The sequence below is a fragment of the Thamnophis elegans genome, chromosome 2, assembly GCF_009769535.1.
Source record: "Thamnophis elegans isolate rThaEle1 chromosome 2, rThaEle1.pri, whole genome shotgun sequence".
NCBI classification, from domain to species: domain Eukaryota; kingdom Metazoa; phylum Chordata; class Lepidosauria; order Squamata; family Colubridae; genus Thamnophis; species Thamnophis elegans.
In genome coordinates, this window is record NC_045542.1 from 12,034,296 (window position 1) to 12,047,911 (window position 13,616).

At 43.2% G+C, this 13,616-nt stretch overlaps 2 protein-coding genes across 11 annotated transcripts in view; both read left to right on the forward strand.

Moving 5' to 3' along the window:
* The window catches only part of ARAF (A-Raf proto-oncogene, serine/threonine kinase), a 29,137-nt gene extending 20,833 nt beyond the window's left edge, over positions 1–8,304 (forward strand). For 7 of the 10 annotated variants that reach the window (XM_032210417.1, XM_032210414.1, XM_032210416.1 and 4 more), the window contains 5 exons: positions 2,423–2,469; positions 2,758–2,876; positions 3,039–3,170; positions 4,014–4,148; positions 7,782–8,304. In XM_032210417.1, coding sequence (XP_032066308.1) covers positions 2,423–2,469; positions 2,758–2,876; positions 3,039–3,170; positions 4,014–4,148; positions 7,782–7,874 — 526 coding nt within the window. In that variant the 3' untranslated portion in view covers positions 7,875–8,304. Of the gene's footprint in view, positions 1–2,422; positions 2,470–2,757; positions 2,893–3,038; positions 3,171–4,013; positions 4,149–7,781 lie in introns of those variants that run through there. The other 3 variants (XM_032210411.1, XM_032210412.1, XM_032210419.1) reach the window with 2 other exon arrangements.
* A 2,744-nt stretch (positions 8,305–11,048) lies between these two features.
* LOC116504623 (metalloproteinase inhibitor 1-like) lies at positions 11,049–13,231 on the forward strand. The gene is made up of 4 exons (XM_032211767.1): positions 11,049–11,806; positions 12,188–12,276; positions 12,368–12,485; positions 12,882–13,231. The coding sequence occupies exons 1-4, from the start codon at positions 11,677–11,679 to the stop codon at positions 13,016–13,018; spliced, it is 474 nt and encodes a 157-aa protein (XP_032067658.1). The 5' UTR covers positions 11,049–11,676; the 3' UTR covers positions 13,019–13,231.
* The last annotated feature ends 385 nt before the right edge of the window (positions 13,232–13,616 follow it).

Below are 13,616 nucleotides of genomic sequence, written 5' to 3' on the forward strand. Positions count from 1 at the left end.
GAATACTATCAGGGTTCCAAGTAATAGACCCAAAGCAGGTAAACCTCAGAGACAAGCGGATTCCTCAAAGAATAGCTTTATTGGATAGACCGTATTGGCCCAGTTTTGGTGAAAACTGACTCTGAAAGTTCCTGCGGTTTTCACCTAATTAAAAGTAAAAGTTTCTCACCTCCTGCTGAGTTCTGTCCAGAATTCTTTATTGCCCAAGTGTGATTGGACACACAAGAAATTTGTCTTTGGTGTATATGCTCTCAGTGTATATAAAAAGGCAAGATACATTCATGAAACAATCAGTCACATCGTCCAATCAAGGTGCTATCCTGTCACCTGGTAACATCGCTCCTCCTCTCTCTGGCCAGGTGTTAGAATGTCCTTGGTTCCCAGGGAAGAATGTTTTATTTTGGCTGTAAAACCCCAGCTATCTCTAATCTCCACCCCCTCTCCCTATCCTCAGCTCCTGTGTGGCAACACTGAAGCCTCAAAATGGCTACGGTCAGCTACAGGGTTGACAAATACCTAGGTTGGGGAAGGCTGGACTACAATATTCCTGGTGTTATTGGCACAGCATAGAGAATCGGCACCTGGACTGTAGGATTATGTTGAACTCCACAACATCCAACCAACTGTAGGCAGAGGTCATAAGACTCCACTGGGTTTGAAATAAGTATCACAGATGGAGAAGAGACTGTAAGTAGTCCTTCGGTTCCAACAGCAATTAGGATCAAAAGTACCAGCACCAAAGAGTGTATTATAAAGTGTGATGTCACATGACCACATCACTTAGTAAAGGCAATGGCAGCAGTCCTGTTGTCCTTATGCCAGATGCTCACGTGACTGTGACGTCTGACTTTTTGTCGGTACCCCTATTGATTTTGTTTGTGGAAACCCAGCGGGAAATAATCGGAAATTGCAATCAAGTGACTGCGGCTTGCTACAACAATGTGAGCCAAGCATCCAGATGTGGTCTCGTGACCGCTGGGACACTGCAATGGCTGGAATGCTGAGGACCCATCACCAGGACTCTTTGTCCAGCACTGCTGGACAAATTTAAACAGTTTCTGAAGAAGAGGTCATCACCTGAGAGCCACGTCCATGTTCATGGGATCTGAGCTCTGAGAAATGGATCTAGTACAACAGAAATGGCCCTGTAGTGAATGGCGAGATGCCTGAATCAGAAAAATTAAGCACAAAAAAATAATAATAATCAATAGCAATAGCAATAGCAATAGCAGTAGACTTATATACCGCTTCATAGGCCTTTCAGGCCTCTCTAAGCGGTTTACAGAGAGTCAGCATATTGCCCCCTACAATCTGGGTCCTCATTTTACCCACCTCGGAAGGATGGAAGGCTGAGTCAACCCTGAGCCGGTGAGATTTGAACCGCTGACCTGCTGATCTAGCAGTAGCCTGCAGTGCTGCATTTAACCACTGCGCCACCTCACTTACTCCATGTAATGTATGCCCAATATACAGGCAGGGAGGCAGTCAGAAAAGGGAGGCATACTTATGAATGATGATGTAAAGAAAAGGTGATAAGAGGAGAACCATGAAGAGTGTTCGAAGACTCCAATTAGTCCAGAATGCAGCCGCGCGAGCGATTGTGGGTGCACCAAGGTACACCCACGTTACACCTATCCTCCGCGAGCTGCACTGGCTACCTATCAGTCTCCGAATCCGCTTCAAGGAGCTGGTCGCTACCTATAAAGCCCTACATGGCATCGGACCTGGGTACCTGAGAGACCGCCTCCTGCCGATTACCTCTCTCAGACCAATTAGATTGCACAGGTTGGGTCTCCTCCGGATTCCATCTGCCAGCCAATGTCAGCTGGCGACTCCCCGGGGGAGAGCCTTCTCTGTTGCAGCTCCGGCCCTCTGGAACGAGCTCCCTGTTGAGATCCGGATCCTTACTACCCTGCCGGCCTTCCGCAAAGCCACCAAGTCCTGGCTGTTCCAGCAGGCTGGGGGGAGCTGAGAAGCATCTACCTCCACGGAAATTGTGAATGTTGGTTTTGTTTTTAATATGTTGTCTTTGTCTCGTTCCCCCCTTTCCCTTGTCTTTTGTGAGCCGCCCGGAGTCTTCCGGGAGTGGGCGGCATACAAGACAATAAATAAATAAATAAATAAATAAATAAATAAATAAATAAATAAATAAATAAATAAATAAATAAATAATAAATAAATGATGGTGCAGTGGTTAGAATGCAGTATTGCAGCCTACTTCTGCTGATTGCTGGCTGCCAGCAGTTTGACAATTCAAGTCTCTCTGGCTCAAGGTTGACTCAGCCTTCCATCCTTCGGAGGTCGGTAAAATGAGGACCCAGATTGTTGGGGGCAATTTGCTGACTCTGTAAACTATAAAGCACTGTGAAGCGGTATGTAAGTTTAAGTGCCATTGCTTTAACTCATTGTCTCTTTTCCCCAGTTACCTTCATGCTAAGAACATAATCCACCGGGATCTCAAATCAAACAGTATCCTTCTCTTGCATCTGTTCAGTCTTGAGTGGGAACCCTTTTTTAAGGAAACCTGAGTGAATTAGTTACCTAAAAGCCACAGCATGTCAGAGTAGAAAAAAAAGAGGGTTTGTACTTACATTGTTGGCGCTCCTAAACTGTAAGTATTTCCAAGATACTGCATGAGATAAAAGTGAGACTTTGGGGAACTGAGGTCAGGGATAGATAACTGGTGCTTCTTGTTGGACAAGTGGTTAACTACTCAGGCCAAGATACCCGTGAAGGTCCTTCACCTGCTGCTGCCAGATATCTTCCTGCATGAAGGCTTGACCGTGAAGATTGGTGATTTTGGCCTTGCCACGGTGAAGACACGTTGGAGTGGCTCACAGCAAGTGGAACAACCCAGTGGTTCCATCCTCTGGATGGTGTGTATGTTGGGAGGTAAAGCTTTGAAACAGGCCAGGGTTGGGAGAGAGAGGAGAAGAGATAGGTAGCAGAAAACAGACAGTTCTACTTTCTCTGGAAAGTAGAAAGGTTTGGCTTACCCCATCTGCAAATCTTAATGCCTTCCCACTGGACCCCCACAGGCATCGGAAGTGATTCGAATGCAGGACCCCAATCCTTACAGCTTCCAGTCAGATGTCTACTCCTATGGAGTCGTCCTCTATGAGCTGCTCTCCGGGACTCTTCCGTATAGTCATATCAACAATCGGGACCAGGTAAGGAAGGAAGGAAGGGAATACGGGGTTCAGCCACGCCCTGTGTCCTAAATCCTTTTTAAATGGTCCTCGCTGGCTATTTAATGGAGCCAAGAGAAGGGGCTCAAGTGATTCTGAAGGTAGCCAAGGTCTTTGCTGGGTCTCCTCATCTTCTGCCTGTGGTCTGATCTCCTTCTATTCTTCAAGGTATCTCTCTGATGGTGAACCTATGGCATGCATGACAGAGTTGGCACGCAGAGCCCTCTCTGTGGGCACCCGCACCGTCACCAGCTGGTCTTTGCGGGCACCGGAGCATCAGAAAATGGCCAAAATGGTCATTTTTCGGGCCATTTTCAAGCTGTTTTTCACCCTGAAAATGGCTCGAAAAAACAGCCTGAAATATGGCCCAAAAACAGACAGGCGTGTGCCAGCTAACTGGTCTTTGGGCGCTCTGGTGCACGCATTCACACATGTTCCGGTTTAGACATTCTGTGCTGAAAAGGTTCACCATTAATGCCCTATCTTATTCAGATAGAGAGTTCCATGCGCCTTTGGTATTTAGCCATGCTGGCCACATGACCACAGAGACGTCTTCGGACAACGCTGGCTCTTTTTATTAGAAAGTTCATGTTCAAAATTGGGAATTATCCAGCCCAAAACCAGAAACATACCTGGAAAATTCCTCCATTGTCTTCCTTTGGGCCATGGTGTGGAATGCTGCCAACTCCTCCATTCAACTTTTCTATTGGTCATGTGATCTGGAGCGGAGCTATTGGAGGGGGAAGCTTGGAAATAATGTCAGAAACTCTGCACAGTTTTCCTACATTGTTTTTAAATAACACTGCATCTCTCTTGTTCTTCTAGATCATATTCATGGTTGGTCGGGGATATCTGTCGCCTGACCTTAGCAAGGTGCCAAGCAATTGCCCCAAAGCCATGCGCAGGCTAATGAGTGACTGCCTTAAATTCAGTCGTGAAGAAAGGCCCCTCTTCCCTCAGGTGAGAGCTTAAGGGATTGTGATGTAAAATCCATCAATCAGGGTGACGTTTCAGCTGATGGCCAAATTTGTATCTCTGAGAAACTAATCGGCGAAATATCTTGGCCGAAAGTATCTCCAGCAATCTAGCATGCAGAGGTACAGAGCATGTGCACATGGATTTGCCTCTTCCTCTTTTGAAGATCCTCTGCCAACCTAGCAGTTCGAAAGCACGTAAAAATGCAAGTAGAAAAATAGGGACCAGCTTTGGTGGGAAGGTAACAGCGTTCCGTGCGTCCTCGGTGTTTAGCCATGCCGGCCACATGACCACGGAGACGTCTTAGGACAAGGCTGGTTCTTTGGCTTCGAAACGGAGATGAGCACTGCCCCCTAGAGTCAGGAACGACTAGCACATCTGTGCAAGGGGAACCTTTACCTTTTGAAGATGTGAGGTAACTTTTAGTTTAGTTTAGTTTAGTTTAGTTTCCTTTATTTGTATGCCGCCCTTTTCCCTGGGGGGACTCAGGGCGGCTCACAATTCAAAAAAGGGGGGGGGGAAGACAAACAGTAGACAATACAACATGTTAAAAAAAGAGCACAACAGTCACACAGTTCGGGTGGGGCTACAATCTTAACCCCAGGCCAGCCGGGACAGCCAGATCTTTAAAGCGGCGCGGAAGGACTGGAGGGTGGTGTGGGTCCGAATCTCCACGGGGAGTTCGTTCCAAAGGGTCGGAGCAGCCACCGAGAAGGCTCTCCTCCGGGTAGTTGCCAGTCTGCACTGGCTGGAAGATGGAATTCGGAGGAGGCCTAATCGATGCGATCGTATCGGTCTAGTGGAGGTAATTGGCAGTAGGCGGTCTCTCAAGTACCCAGGCCCACTACCATGAAGGGCTTTATAGGTGATAAGTAGCACCTTGAAGCGCACCCGGAGATCAACAGGTAGCCAGTGCATGAAAGCCAATAGAAAAATCTTTGAAAGATAAAGACACTAATCATACCAGTTATATTCATCAATATATTATTATTTGATTTTCAATTGCTGGGAAATGCAAGCCAAAAATACTATCATTGCTCTTATCTCCTGCTTTGGTGGACAAGAGATACTGGCTGGATTAGGATGAGCCTTCAGGCTGTTGCTGTACAGTTTTCCATGCACTCTTGTCCACCAAGTTAATTATGAGTTCTACGAAGAAATGCTTTACAGATAGTCCTCAACTTGCAACAGTTGGTTTAATGACTGTTTGAAGTTACAATGCCACTGAAAAAAGTGACTTACGACCATTTTTCACACTTACGACCATATCAGCATCCCCAGGGTTACATGATTTACATTCGGATGCTTGACAGCTCCACTCGCATTTATGACGGTTGCAGTGTCCTACAGTCACGTGATTCTCTTTTGCGACCTTCTGACAGGCAGTCAGTGGAGAAGCCAGATTGACTTAACAGCCATGTTTCTAATTTGAACAACCGCAATGATTCCCTTGACAAAGGTGGCAAGGAAAGTCATAAAATGGGTCAAAGCTCATTTAACAAATTTCTCCCTTAGCAACATAAATTTTGGGTTCAATTGTGGCCGGAAGTGGAGGACTATGTCAGTGGTCTCTAACCTTGGCAACTTTAAGACCTGTGGACTTCAACTCCCAGAGTTCCTCAGCCAGCTGGCTGAGGAACTCTGGGAGTTGAAGTCCACAGGTCTTAAAGTTGCCAAGGTTGGAGACCACTGGACTACGTGTATTGCCTATGTCCTAAAGTTGCTGATTAAATATGAATTGAATGAATTAAAGATTCATTTTCCTCTCTTGACCTTCTCATCTCCATGGTGTTAGTTGTGAAGTCGTGTCCAACCCATTGCGACCCCATGGACAACGTTCCTCCAGGCCTTCCTCTCCTCTGTCATCCCCCCGAGTCCCTTTAAGCTCACACCAACTGTGACTCCATCCAGCCACCTCATTCTCTGTCATCCTCTTCTTCTTTTGCCCTCCATCGTTCCCAGCATGAGGCTCTTCTCCAGTGAGTCCTTCCTTCTCATTAGGTGGCCAAAGTATTTGAGTTTCGTCTTCAGGATGAAGATGAAACTCATCTCCATGTATAACTATATAAACTGCTACCATACCTGACTTCACCTTCATGTTTTCCTCCTTAGGACTTTTGATTCTGAGGAAGGCCAATGCAATTGCAATGTGTCTCTGTGTTCTTTTTAACATATAACTTCTTTCTAAAAATGAACCAAAACTCCAAGATCAGAGAAAAATTAAGAGACATAAATCACACAGCTCTTCGTATCATCATCATCTTTTTTTATGATCCCATAACTCCTCGCAGGGTGGAGTCTGGGCAACTGAATGGAGCAGAGTGTTTACTGGCTGGATGCCCTTCCTGTCACCAGTGCGGAATTTTATTCAGCAGATAAATTGTCATTGTGCCCAGAGAGAAATATCTGCCTCTACCTAAGATCGAACTCACAGCCTCCTGATTGTGAGGTGAGGGCTCCACCTCCAGGCTACCGCACCACTCAAATCTTCATATAACAAATCTTCATCTAACGTACATCGTCATTCTGCTTTATGGAGATATAGAAAGAAAGAAAACAAGAATAGCAAAGTGCAGATTTACACATGTTCCAGTGGTGGGTTTCAAAAATTGTTCGAACCTACTCTGTGGGTGTGGCCTCCTTTGTGGGTGTGGCTTGCCGCCCATGTGACCGGATGGGAGTGGCTTGCCGCCCATGTGACCGGATATGAAGATGCCGACTACACTTGTCAGAACCACCTTAAATTACCTCACACACAGCACTGGCCTGCATAAGAATACGATGTAAACTTGTTTTTTAAAAGGCATCTTTGGTTTGCATTAACTTCAACACACGCAATGTTCTGATTGCACCACAAAACGCAGTAGTCATCCTTACCTTTCACAGAGGCACTGAGTTTTATAAATAGGAGCATGATAGTGTAGAATAATAGCAATAGTTAGACTTATATACCGCTTCCTAGGGCTTTCAGCCCTCTCTAAGCGGTTTACAGAGTCAGCATATTGCCCCCAACAACAATCCAGGTCCTCATTTTACCCACCTTGGAAGGATGGAAGGCTGAGTCAACCTTGAGCCTGGTGGGATTTGAACAGCCGAACTGCTGAACTGCAGTCAGCTGAAGTAGCCTGCAGTGCTGCATTTAACCACTGTGCCACCTTGGCTCTAATCATATCCAAGGACCAGTGGTGGGTTTCAAAAAATTTTGGAACCTCTTCTGTAGGTGTGGCCTGCTTTCCGGGTCCACTGGTGGAACCTCTTCTAACCAGTTCGGTAGATTTGATGAACCGGTTCTACCGAATAGGAGCGAACTAGTAGGAACCCACATCTGACATGTTCTCTCTTCATCTGTGTCACATGAAGAGAGACAAACTTCTTTCTGAGTTTCTATGGCCTTCAAGTTCTTATATTTTGTGCCTATTCAACAGCAAAGCCCAAAGGATGGGATTGTGCTTGTCTGAAAAAAAGGTGAAACAGATTCCGTAGCTGCTCTGGCAGCTTTATTGTTACTTTTAGAGCTAGGCTAGCTCTACTTACGATAGTATTTTGAACCCCACTCTGCTAAGGTAGCATGTTGCGAGATGCTTGTTCTGAGTGAAACCCTCTTGTCTTCTCTTTCAGATTCTGGCCTCCATTGAGTCACTTCAGCACTCCTTGCCCAAGATAGAGCGCAGCGCCTCTGAACCTGCATTGCACCGGGTGGCCCACAACTGACCACTTTAGCTCTGCGGCTCTGCAGCTGATGTGACTTCAGAGAGTGAGGCTGCCGCGGGCCATGCAGTCCTTGAGGCCAGTAGCTGCTGTGCTCAGCCTTTCTGTAAGGTTGGGAACCTGGTGTAGTCGGGGCACCTGGCATTGCATTGTCTTTTCTACACCTATGGGCAGAGGAAGTCCCACCGAGGAGTCTTGCGTGGCCTGGTTTTTATTCTATTCTTCGCCCTACGGCTTCAAGGAATTCCCAAACAGCAGCTGCCATGTTGTACAGAGCCCACCGTGAGGTGATTTAGGCTCCCATCTTCTCCAGGAGCCCATTTTTGAATGGGCTCAACCTGTTTCAGGAACTCTTGTTCGTTTGTTTTGAAAGTCAGAAGAAAAGTGTAAAAAAGAAACATGATGATTAAAAAAGCAATAACAATGAAAGTAACTACCATGTGGAGTTTGTAATCATCCTTATAAGAAGTGGAGAATTATCAAGCAATAATATCACAGAATTTTTAAGGCCTGTCTGATTTAGGGACTTCTTCTGGGTGTTCAGTCCTGTCAAATTACAGATTTAAGACTGTGTCAACAACAAAATCTTGCTAACCGGTTATTTCATTTCAAGAGCTTCTGGAGAGTAAAAATTTGCTTTAGGGAGATGTTGCTAGAATTCTACCGTAATTTGTAGGCTTTTGGTACCTTCAAAACAATGAGTGTTTTTGACTATTGCCCCCTATTCTAAATACCAAGGCCTTTCATCTATGTGCACCTAAATGAAATAACATGTTTAGTGAATGTAGAAATCTTTATGTTGCCTCATGGAAACAAAATATCTGGTGCCATTTGGTGATACTTCCAAGATCAGACACTGCTAAATAAAGCCAGTTCTCATACACCCACTATATAATCAGTTTAGGAGCTACTATGGTAACAAGAAAATAGGAAAAGAAATGAAAACATCTGAACAATGTGGGTGTTGAGAGTTTTGCTCAGACCTGCAGAATGCAGCAGCATTAAAAGGAAATAAAAAGGAGATAAACCAGATGAAGCTATAGTAACCTTATTTAATAGTGAAACACCAAAAAGCACAATGCCAACAGGGAAAGAAAATGGTAGTGATTATAACTGTGTACACACACATGCACAGTGTTTTTAAAAATTGACAAAATTAACAGAAAAAGAGATGTAATAAACATAAAAAGTAATATAAAAACTAATTTGATCCTTAAGCTTTTCATTCAATCTAGACCATGTAAAAACATTTTCTTTCATATTTTCATTTTTGGAACATAGAATATTAACAAAAACACACAAAAGACTCATATATTGGATCCTTCCTTAAAATCAAGATGGTAAGCTGCTTTGTATAATATAGTATAATACTACCTTGTATAATATCTTATTGCTGTGCCCCAGGCTCAATAAAACCAAAACACTTCATGAGATGACAAGCTCCACATTTTAAGAATACAGTCAAAGAACCCACTCTTTCCAAAGTTGTTCTGGCACGCATAATAATTTGAAATCAAAACACTATAGCCATAGGTGAGAAAGAAGACATTCTCTGAGTTCAAGGTCCATAAAATTTCTTATACACCAGGATAAAAAAATTGATTGTCTCTTTTAAAATTTTCTTTCAGGAGGCCCAATAAACAAAATAATACTTTCAGTGAAGTTAATAGCATGTTTTGATCATGAGTATATTTGACATTTCTTAACACTTGGGTCCATTGACTTTCCAAAATTGGATATTCCGATTCCTCATTCTGCAATTCAGATACATAACTAATACTTCCATTTAACTTTTTTAAATTTTTTATAAAAATGAATTGTTGGCTCAAGCACTGCATTTCTTAAGGCTCCTAAAGTTGCAGGACTCAGGAGGCTGTTCAAGCATCTGTGCCATACTATTTAATTCATAGGTTTCAGCAGCATGTGTTGCCAAGCAAATATTGTAAATAGTCCACCCAGAATTTCTCAAAGCATTTAAAACATTTCAAAGCATTTGAAATTAACTGATTTTGATCTCAAGAGTTCCAGTAAAGCATCTTCCCTATTATTTTCAGTTCTGATTATTTCACAACTTCAATTTCTTGTATGATTTGGAATTAAAACATAACTGCTTATCTATGAATAAACAAATAGGTTTGGCAGCCAAGTTCCTTATATCTTGAAGTTTGCAAAAGTCTTGGACAGGTATACCACCACCACCCCACACACACTCTCATTAGAAGAAATCCACTACTGAAGAGAAGAACTGATGCTAGAAACACAAATGGCTGCTAGGGATCTGCAGCTGTTTACAAGCAGAGGATAAAAGGCAAAAAGGTTCTGGAAGCCTGAAATTCCGAAGACGTCCCATAACAACCTTGGGGTGTCATGGCTACCAATGACCAAGAAACCTACTTCTGTACATCCTTTCCAAAACAAAAATGGCAGACATGACACCTCACGATTACCTGAGATGACCTGAGTTTCAAGAGGAAATTCTAGAGTTGGAGTCCACATAGAAAAATTAAACAGATAAGGAATACCTTGATTTTTATGGTCCTCTTAACGTAACATTAACATAAGATACGCTGTGTCCAAATCTCTCTTCCAGAAATCTAATCTCAGCAAACAAAATGGGGACATATTTTACTGCCAGTTCTTTGAGAAATCAAGTGTGGCTAGTTCGAATAGCAATTATGAATTTCAAGGCAAGAGAAAATTTGGGGGAAGGAGTGAGGAGAAGCTTTAAATATCATCAGGGTACACACTGGGAAACAAACTTCGCCTCTGGGTAAGGAGCCAGGAGTAGCAGAGAATAAGGTGAGGAAACAACAGCCACTTTCTTTTGTAACAAACTCTCTAAGAAAGCCAATTTGATGAGGTGGGTAAGGCACCAGATTAGAAACTTAAGAGTTCTAGTGAAACATAAAAACTAGCTGGGGACTACAAGTCATTCACTCACTTTCAGCCCCAGGAAGAAGTCAATAGCAAAAGATTTCTGGAAAAGATTATCAAGAAAATACATGCAGTTGAAAATGGAGACACCAGCAAGGATGGTTGATTTGAAGTAGAGGTGGGTTCCTACTGGTTTGGATCAGTTCAGCCAAACCGGTAGTGGTTTGCCGGCCTGGGTCGCCAGAACCAGCAGCGACTCAGGCCTGCCACACTTCTGAACCGGTTCCCTGGTTGGCACGGCATTCCCCCCAATTTTTAATGTTCTGTGCATGCGCAGACCTATTTATGGGCAACTGCGCACACAGAAAATTGCACACCCACCGAACCAGCAGTAATGCCAGCAGCAACCCACCCCTGATTTGAAGCTTATAAAAATAAAACACACAATAATTCTTATCTTAACATCTTCCTTCTTGCCTCAGTCCTGTCTCCCCTTAGAAAGTGATTGTCTTTTCTGGGCTAGCATAAAAAACCTCTCATTTTGTTGACTGTTGTTGCACCTTAGAGCCTAACTGGTCACTCTTTGCTCCTCTACAACTCAGTATGTTGGCCCTGCAAGTCAACAAGTCTTTGTTTCATGAAGAGTGACTCACACAATAACAATGCTTTAAATCTTCATCCACAAGATGAAGCCCCCATGATTATTTGAATAATCCTTTTCTGATTTTGGTGTCTGCCTTGTCTTCCCACCCCACAAAACATCCCACTGATCTCTTTCCTGGGAGCAGTCAATTCTAGAACATTTTGAACTAGGAGTCACAATTTACTCTACCTTGGGTGATCTCTCTCTCATAACCCACTTCCAGAAAGCCTGCAACGGAAAGAAAGCATCACCTCTGCCCTAAGCGAGTGGCTTCGTAAAGAGCAAGAAATGGATTCTACAGAATCACATGGATTTTTCCTAGCGAGCTTCCTGGTCCTCGTGTTCTTGGGAGATCTCACAGATGCCTGCCGCTGTGAGCGATTAACTCTCCAGAAAGCATGTTGCAAAGCTAAGATTGGTGAGTTTTGGAAATGAATGTTTTTGTCCCTTCCATCTTTTACTACTCCCCACTTCCTTGCTTTGTAGGTTTTGCTGCCAACATTAATCCTTCCAATTGCAGCAAAATCATTCCTATGGCATGAATGTTGAACATGCACAATGCATAATTATGGGCGTGCATAAGCGCACCAGTGTTCCTAACATCCCTGTCCTACTGTCCCCATTTATTTGTACCCATTTCCTGTTTTCTTATTCCTATTTATTCTTATTCCTGTTATCTTGTACATGAGTGACAAACTAAATAAATAAAAATAAACAAATAAATATTAGTTATATCAGAAGCTTTTGTTGAATAAGTCTGTCTGTCTGCCCCCCTCTCTCCTCCGCCATTTCTCTCCAGTGATGAGGGCCAAATTTATGAGCGTCAAGGAAGATCCAGAATCTCCGTCATATTCACCCGATAATATCTATACTATTCAGCCCATTGAGGTAAGCCTCTCCTCCTCCTGAAACATTATTTTGCAATTCTCCTGACCTGCTCTTGTCCTTATCATATACTGAATTATCTTTCTTTTTGAAGGTGTACAAGGGTCCAGAGAAAGTAAAAAAGGCACAGTTTCTCTACACCTCAGTCTCAGATAATTTCTGTGGATATATACACAAAGGGCCTCTCAAAGGAGAAGAATATGTATTTTCAGGTAGAGAAGACCAATTATCTACTAATAATTAATACATATAAATTAAAGAGGATGGCACATTGCAAAACATTGTTTCAGCATTATCATTTTTACTAATCTGCTCTGTAGTACTACTTGGTCAACTTCCATCGCATTTTTGGAGGGATAAGCCAGTGTCAGTGAGGTACTGTGTTGTCAGTTCCCTTAGAGATGTAAAGCTCGCTTTTTAAAAATTATAGATTTGCTGAGAAAAGCAGAAAGTTGGCTTATATGGAATTGGCACATTCCCTACTTAAAACGTGGGCCAAATACCAACGGATCGGGTTCAGATTCAGATTAGGGTTAAAGTTGTGAATGAATCCTTACAGTGGGGGTACTTATTGACAGGATATTTTTGCACCTTTTCTATTTCAAAAGGGTGGATTTCTGGTGATCGTTTTCAAATCTCCTTGTGCAGCTTTGCAGAACCATGGGATAAACTAAGTGATGCACAGAAAGTGAAGCTCAACAGTGTCGTTGATAAAGATTGCAGTACCATCTGTGGACAATTATAAAATTCATGGCCTTTGCTGTCAATATACAACTGCTTAGAGAATGGCAAATAACCCAGATGTACCCGGATGCTTGTTAGAAGAAAGCAAATGTTCAAAAGAAGATGAGCAGCAAATACATCTAATAAATGAAATGAAAAGAAATGTGATTTAAGGGTGTCATTTATTTTTCAGATCTGTATGTTCTCCATGTCATTCCATCTTGCTATGTACAAAAGGGGAAAAAATCTACAATAAATATCTTTAATAAGTCATGGTAAATAAAGAAACACTGTACAGTGCTGGCCTTAGACAATTCTGTTAGGATAAAGGAATTAGAAACCCCTCCCTTCAGTCTGATGTTGAATGAGCCAATCCTCAGTTGTGAAGATGTTGTGCAGACAGTCATCCTTGGAAGGAGATAAGGCACTTCTTGCTGGAGGCGTCAGAAGTGAGACAAAATGGCCCTCCCCACTTACACATTCCCCAAAGGTAAATCCAATAGCAATAGCAATAGCAGTTCGACTTATATACCGCTTCATAGGGCTTTCAGCCCTCTCTAAGCGGTTTACAGAGTCAGCATATCGCCCCCAACAACAATCCGGGTCCTCAGGGCAGATAT

Coding starts and splice junctions, on each gene's coding strand:
- LOC116504623 (XM_032211767.1), top strand. CDS start 11,677: ATGGATTCTACAGAATCACATGGATTTTTCCTAGCGAGCTTCCTGGTC. Junction 11,807..12,187: donor ATGTTGCAAAGCTAAGATTG/GTGAGTTTTGGA, acceptor ATTTCTCTCCAG/TGATGAGGGCCAAATTTATG. Junction 12,277..12,367: donor ATACTATTCAGCCCATTGAG/GTAAGCCTCTCC, acceptor TTCTTTTTGAAG/GTGTACAAGGGTCCAGAGAA.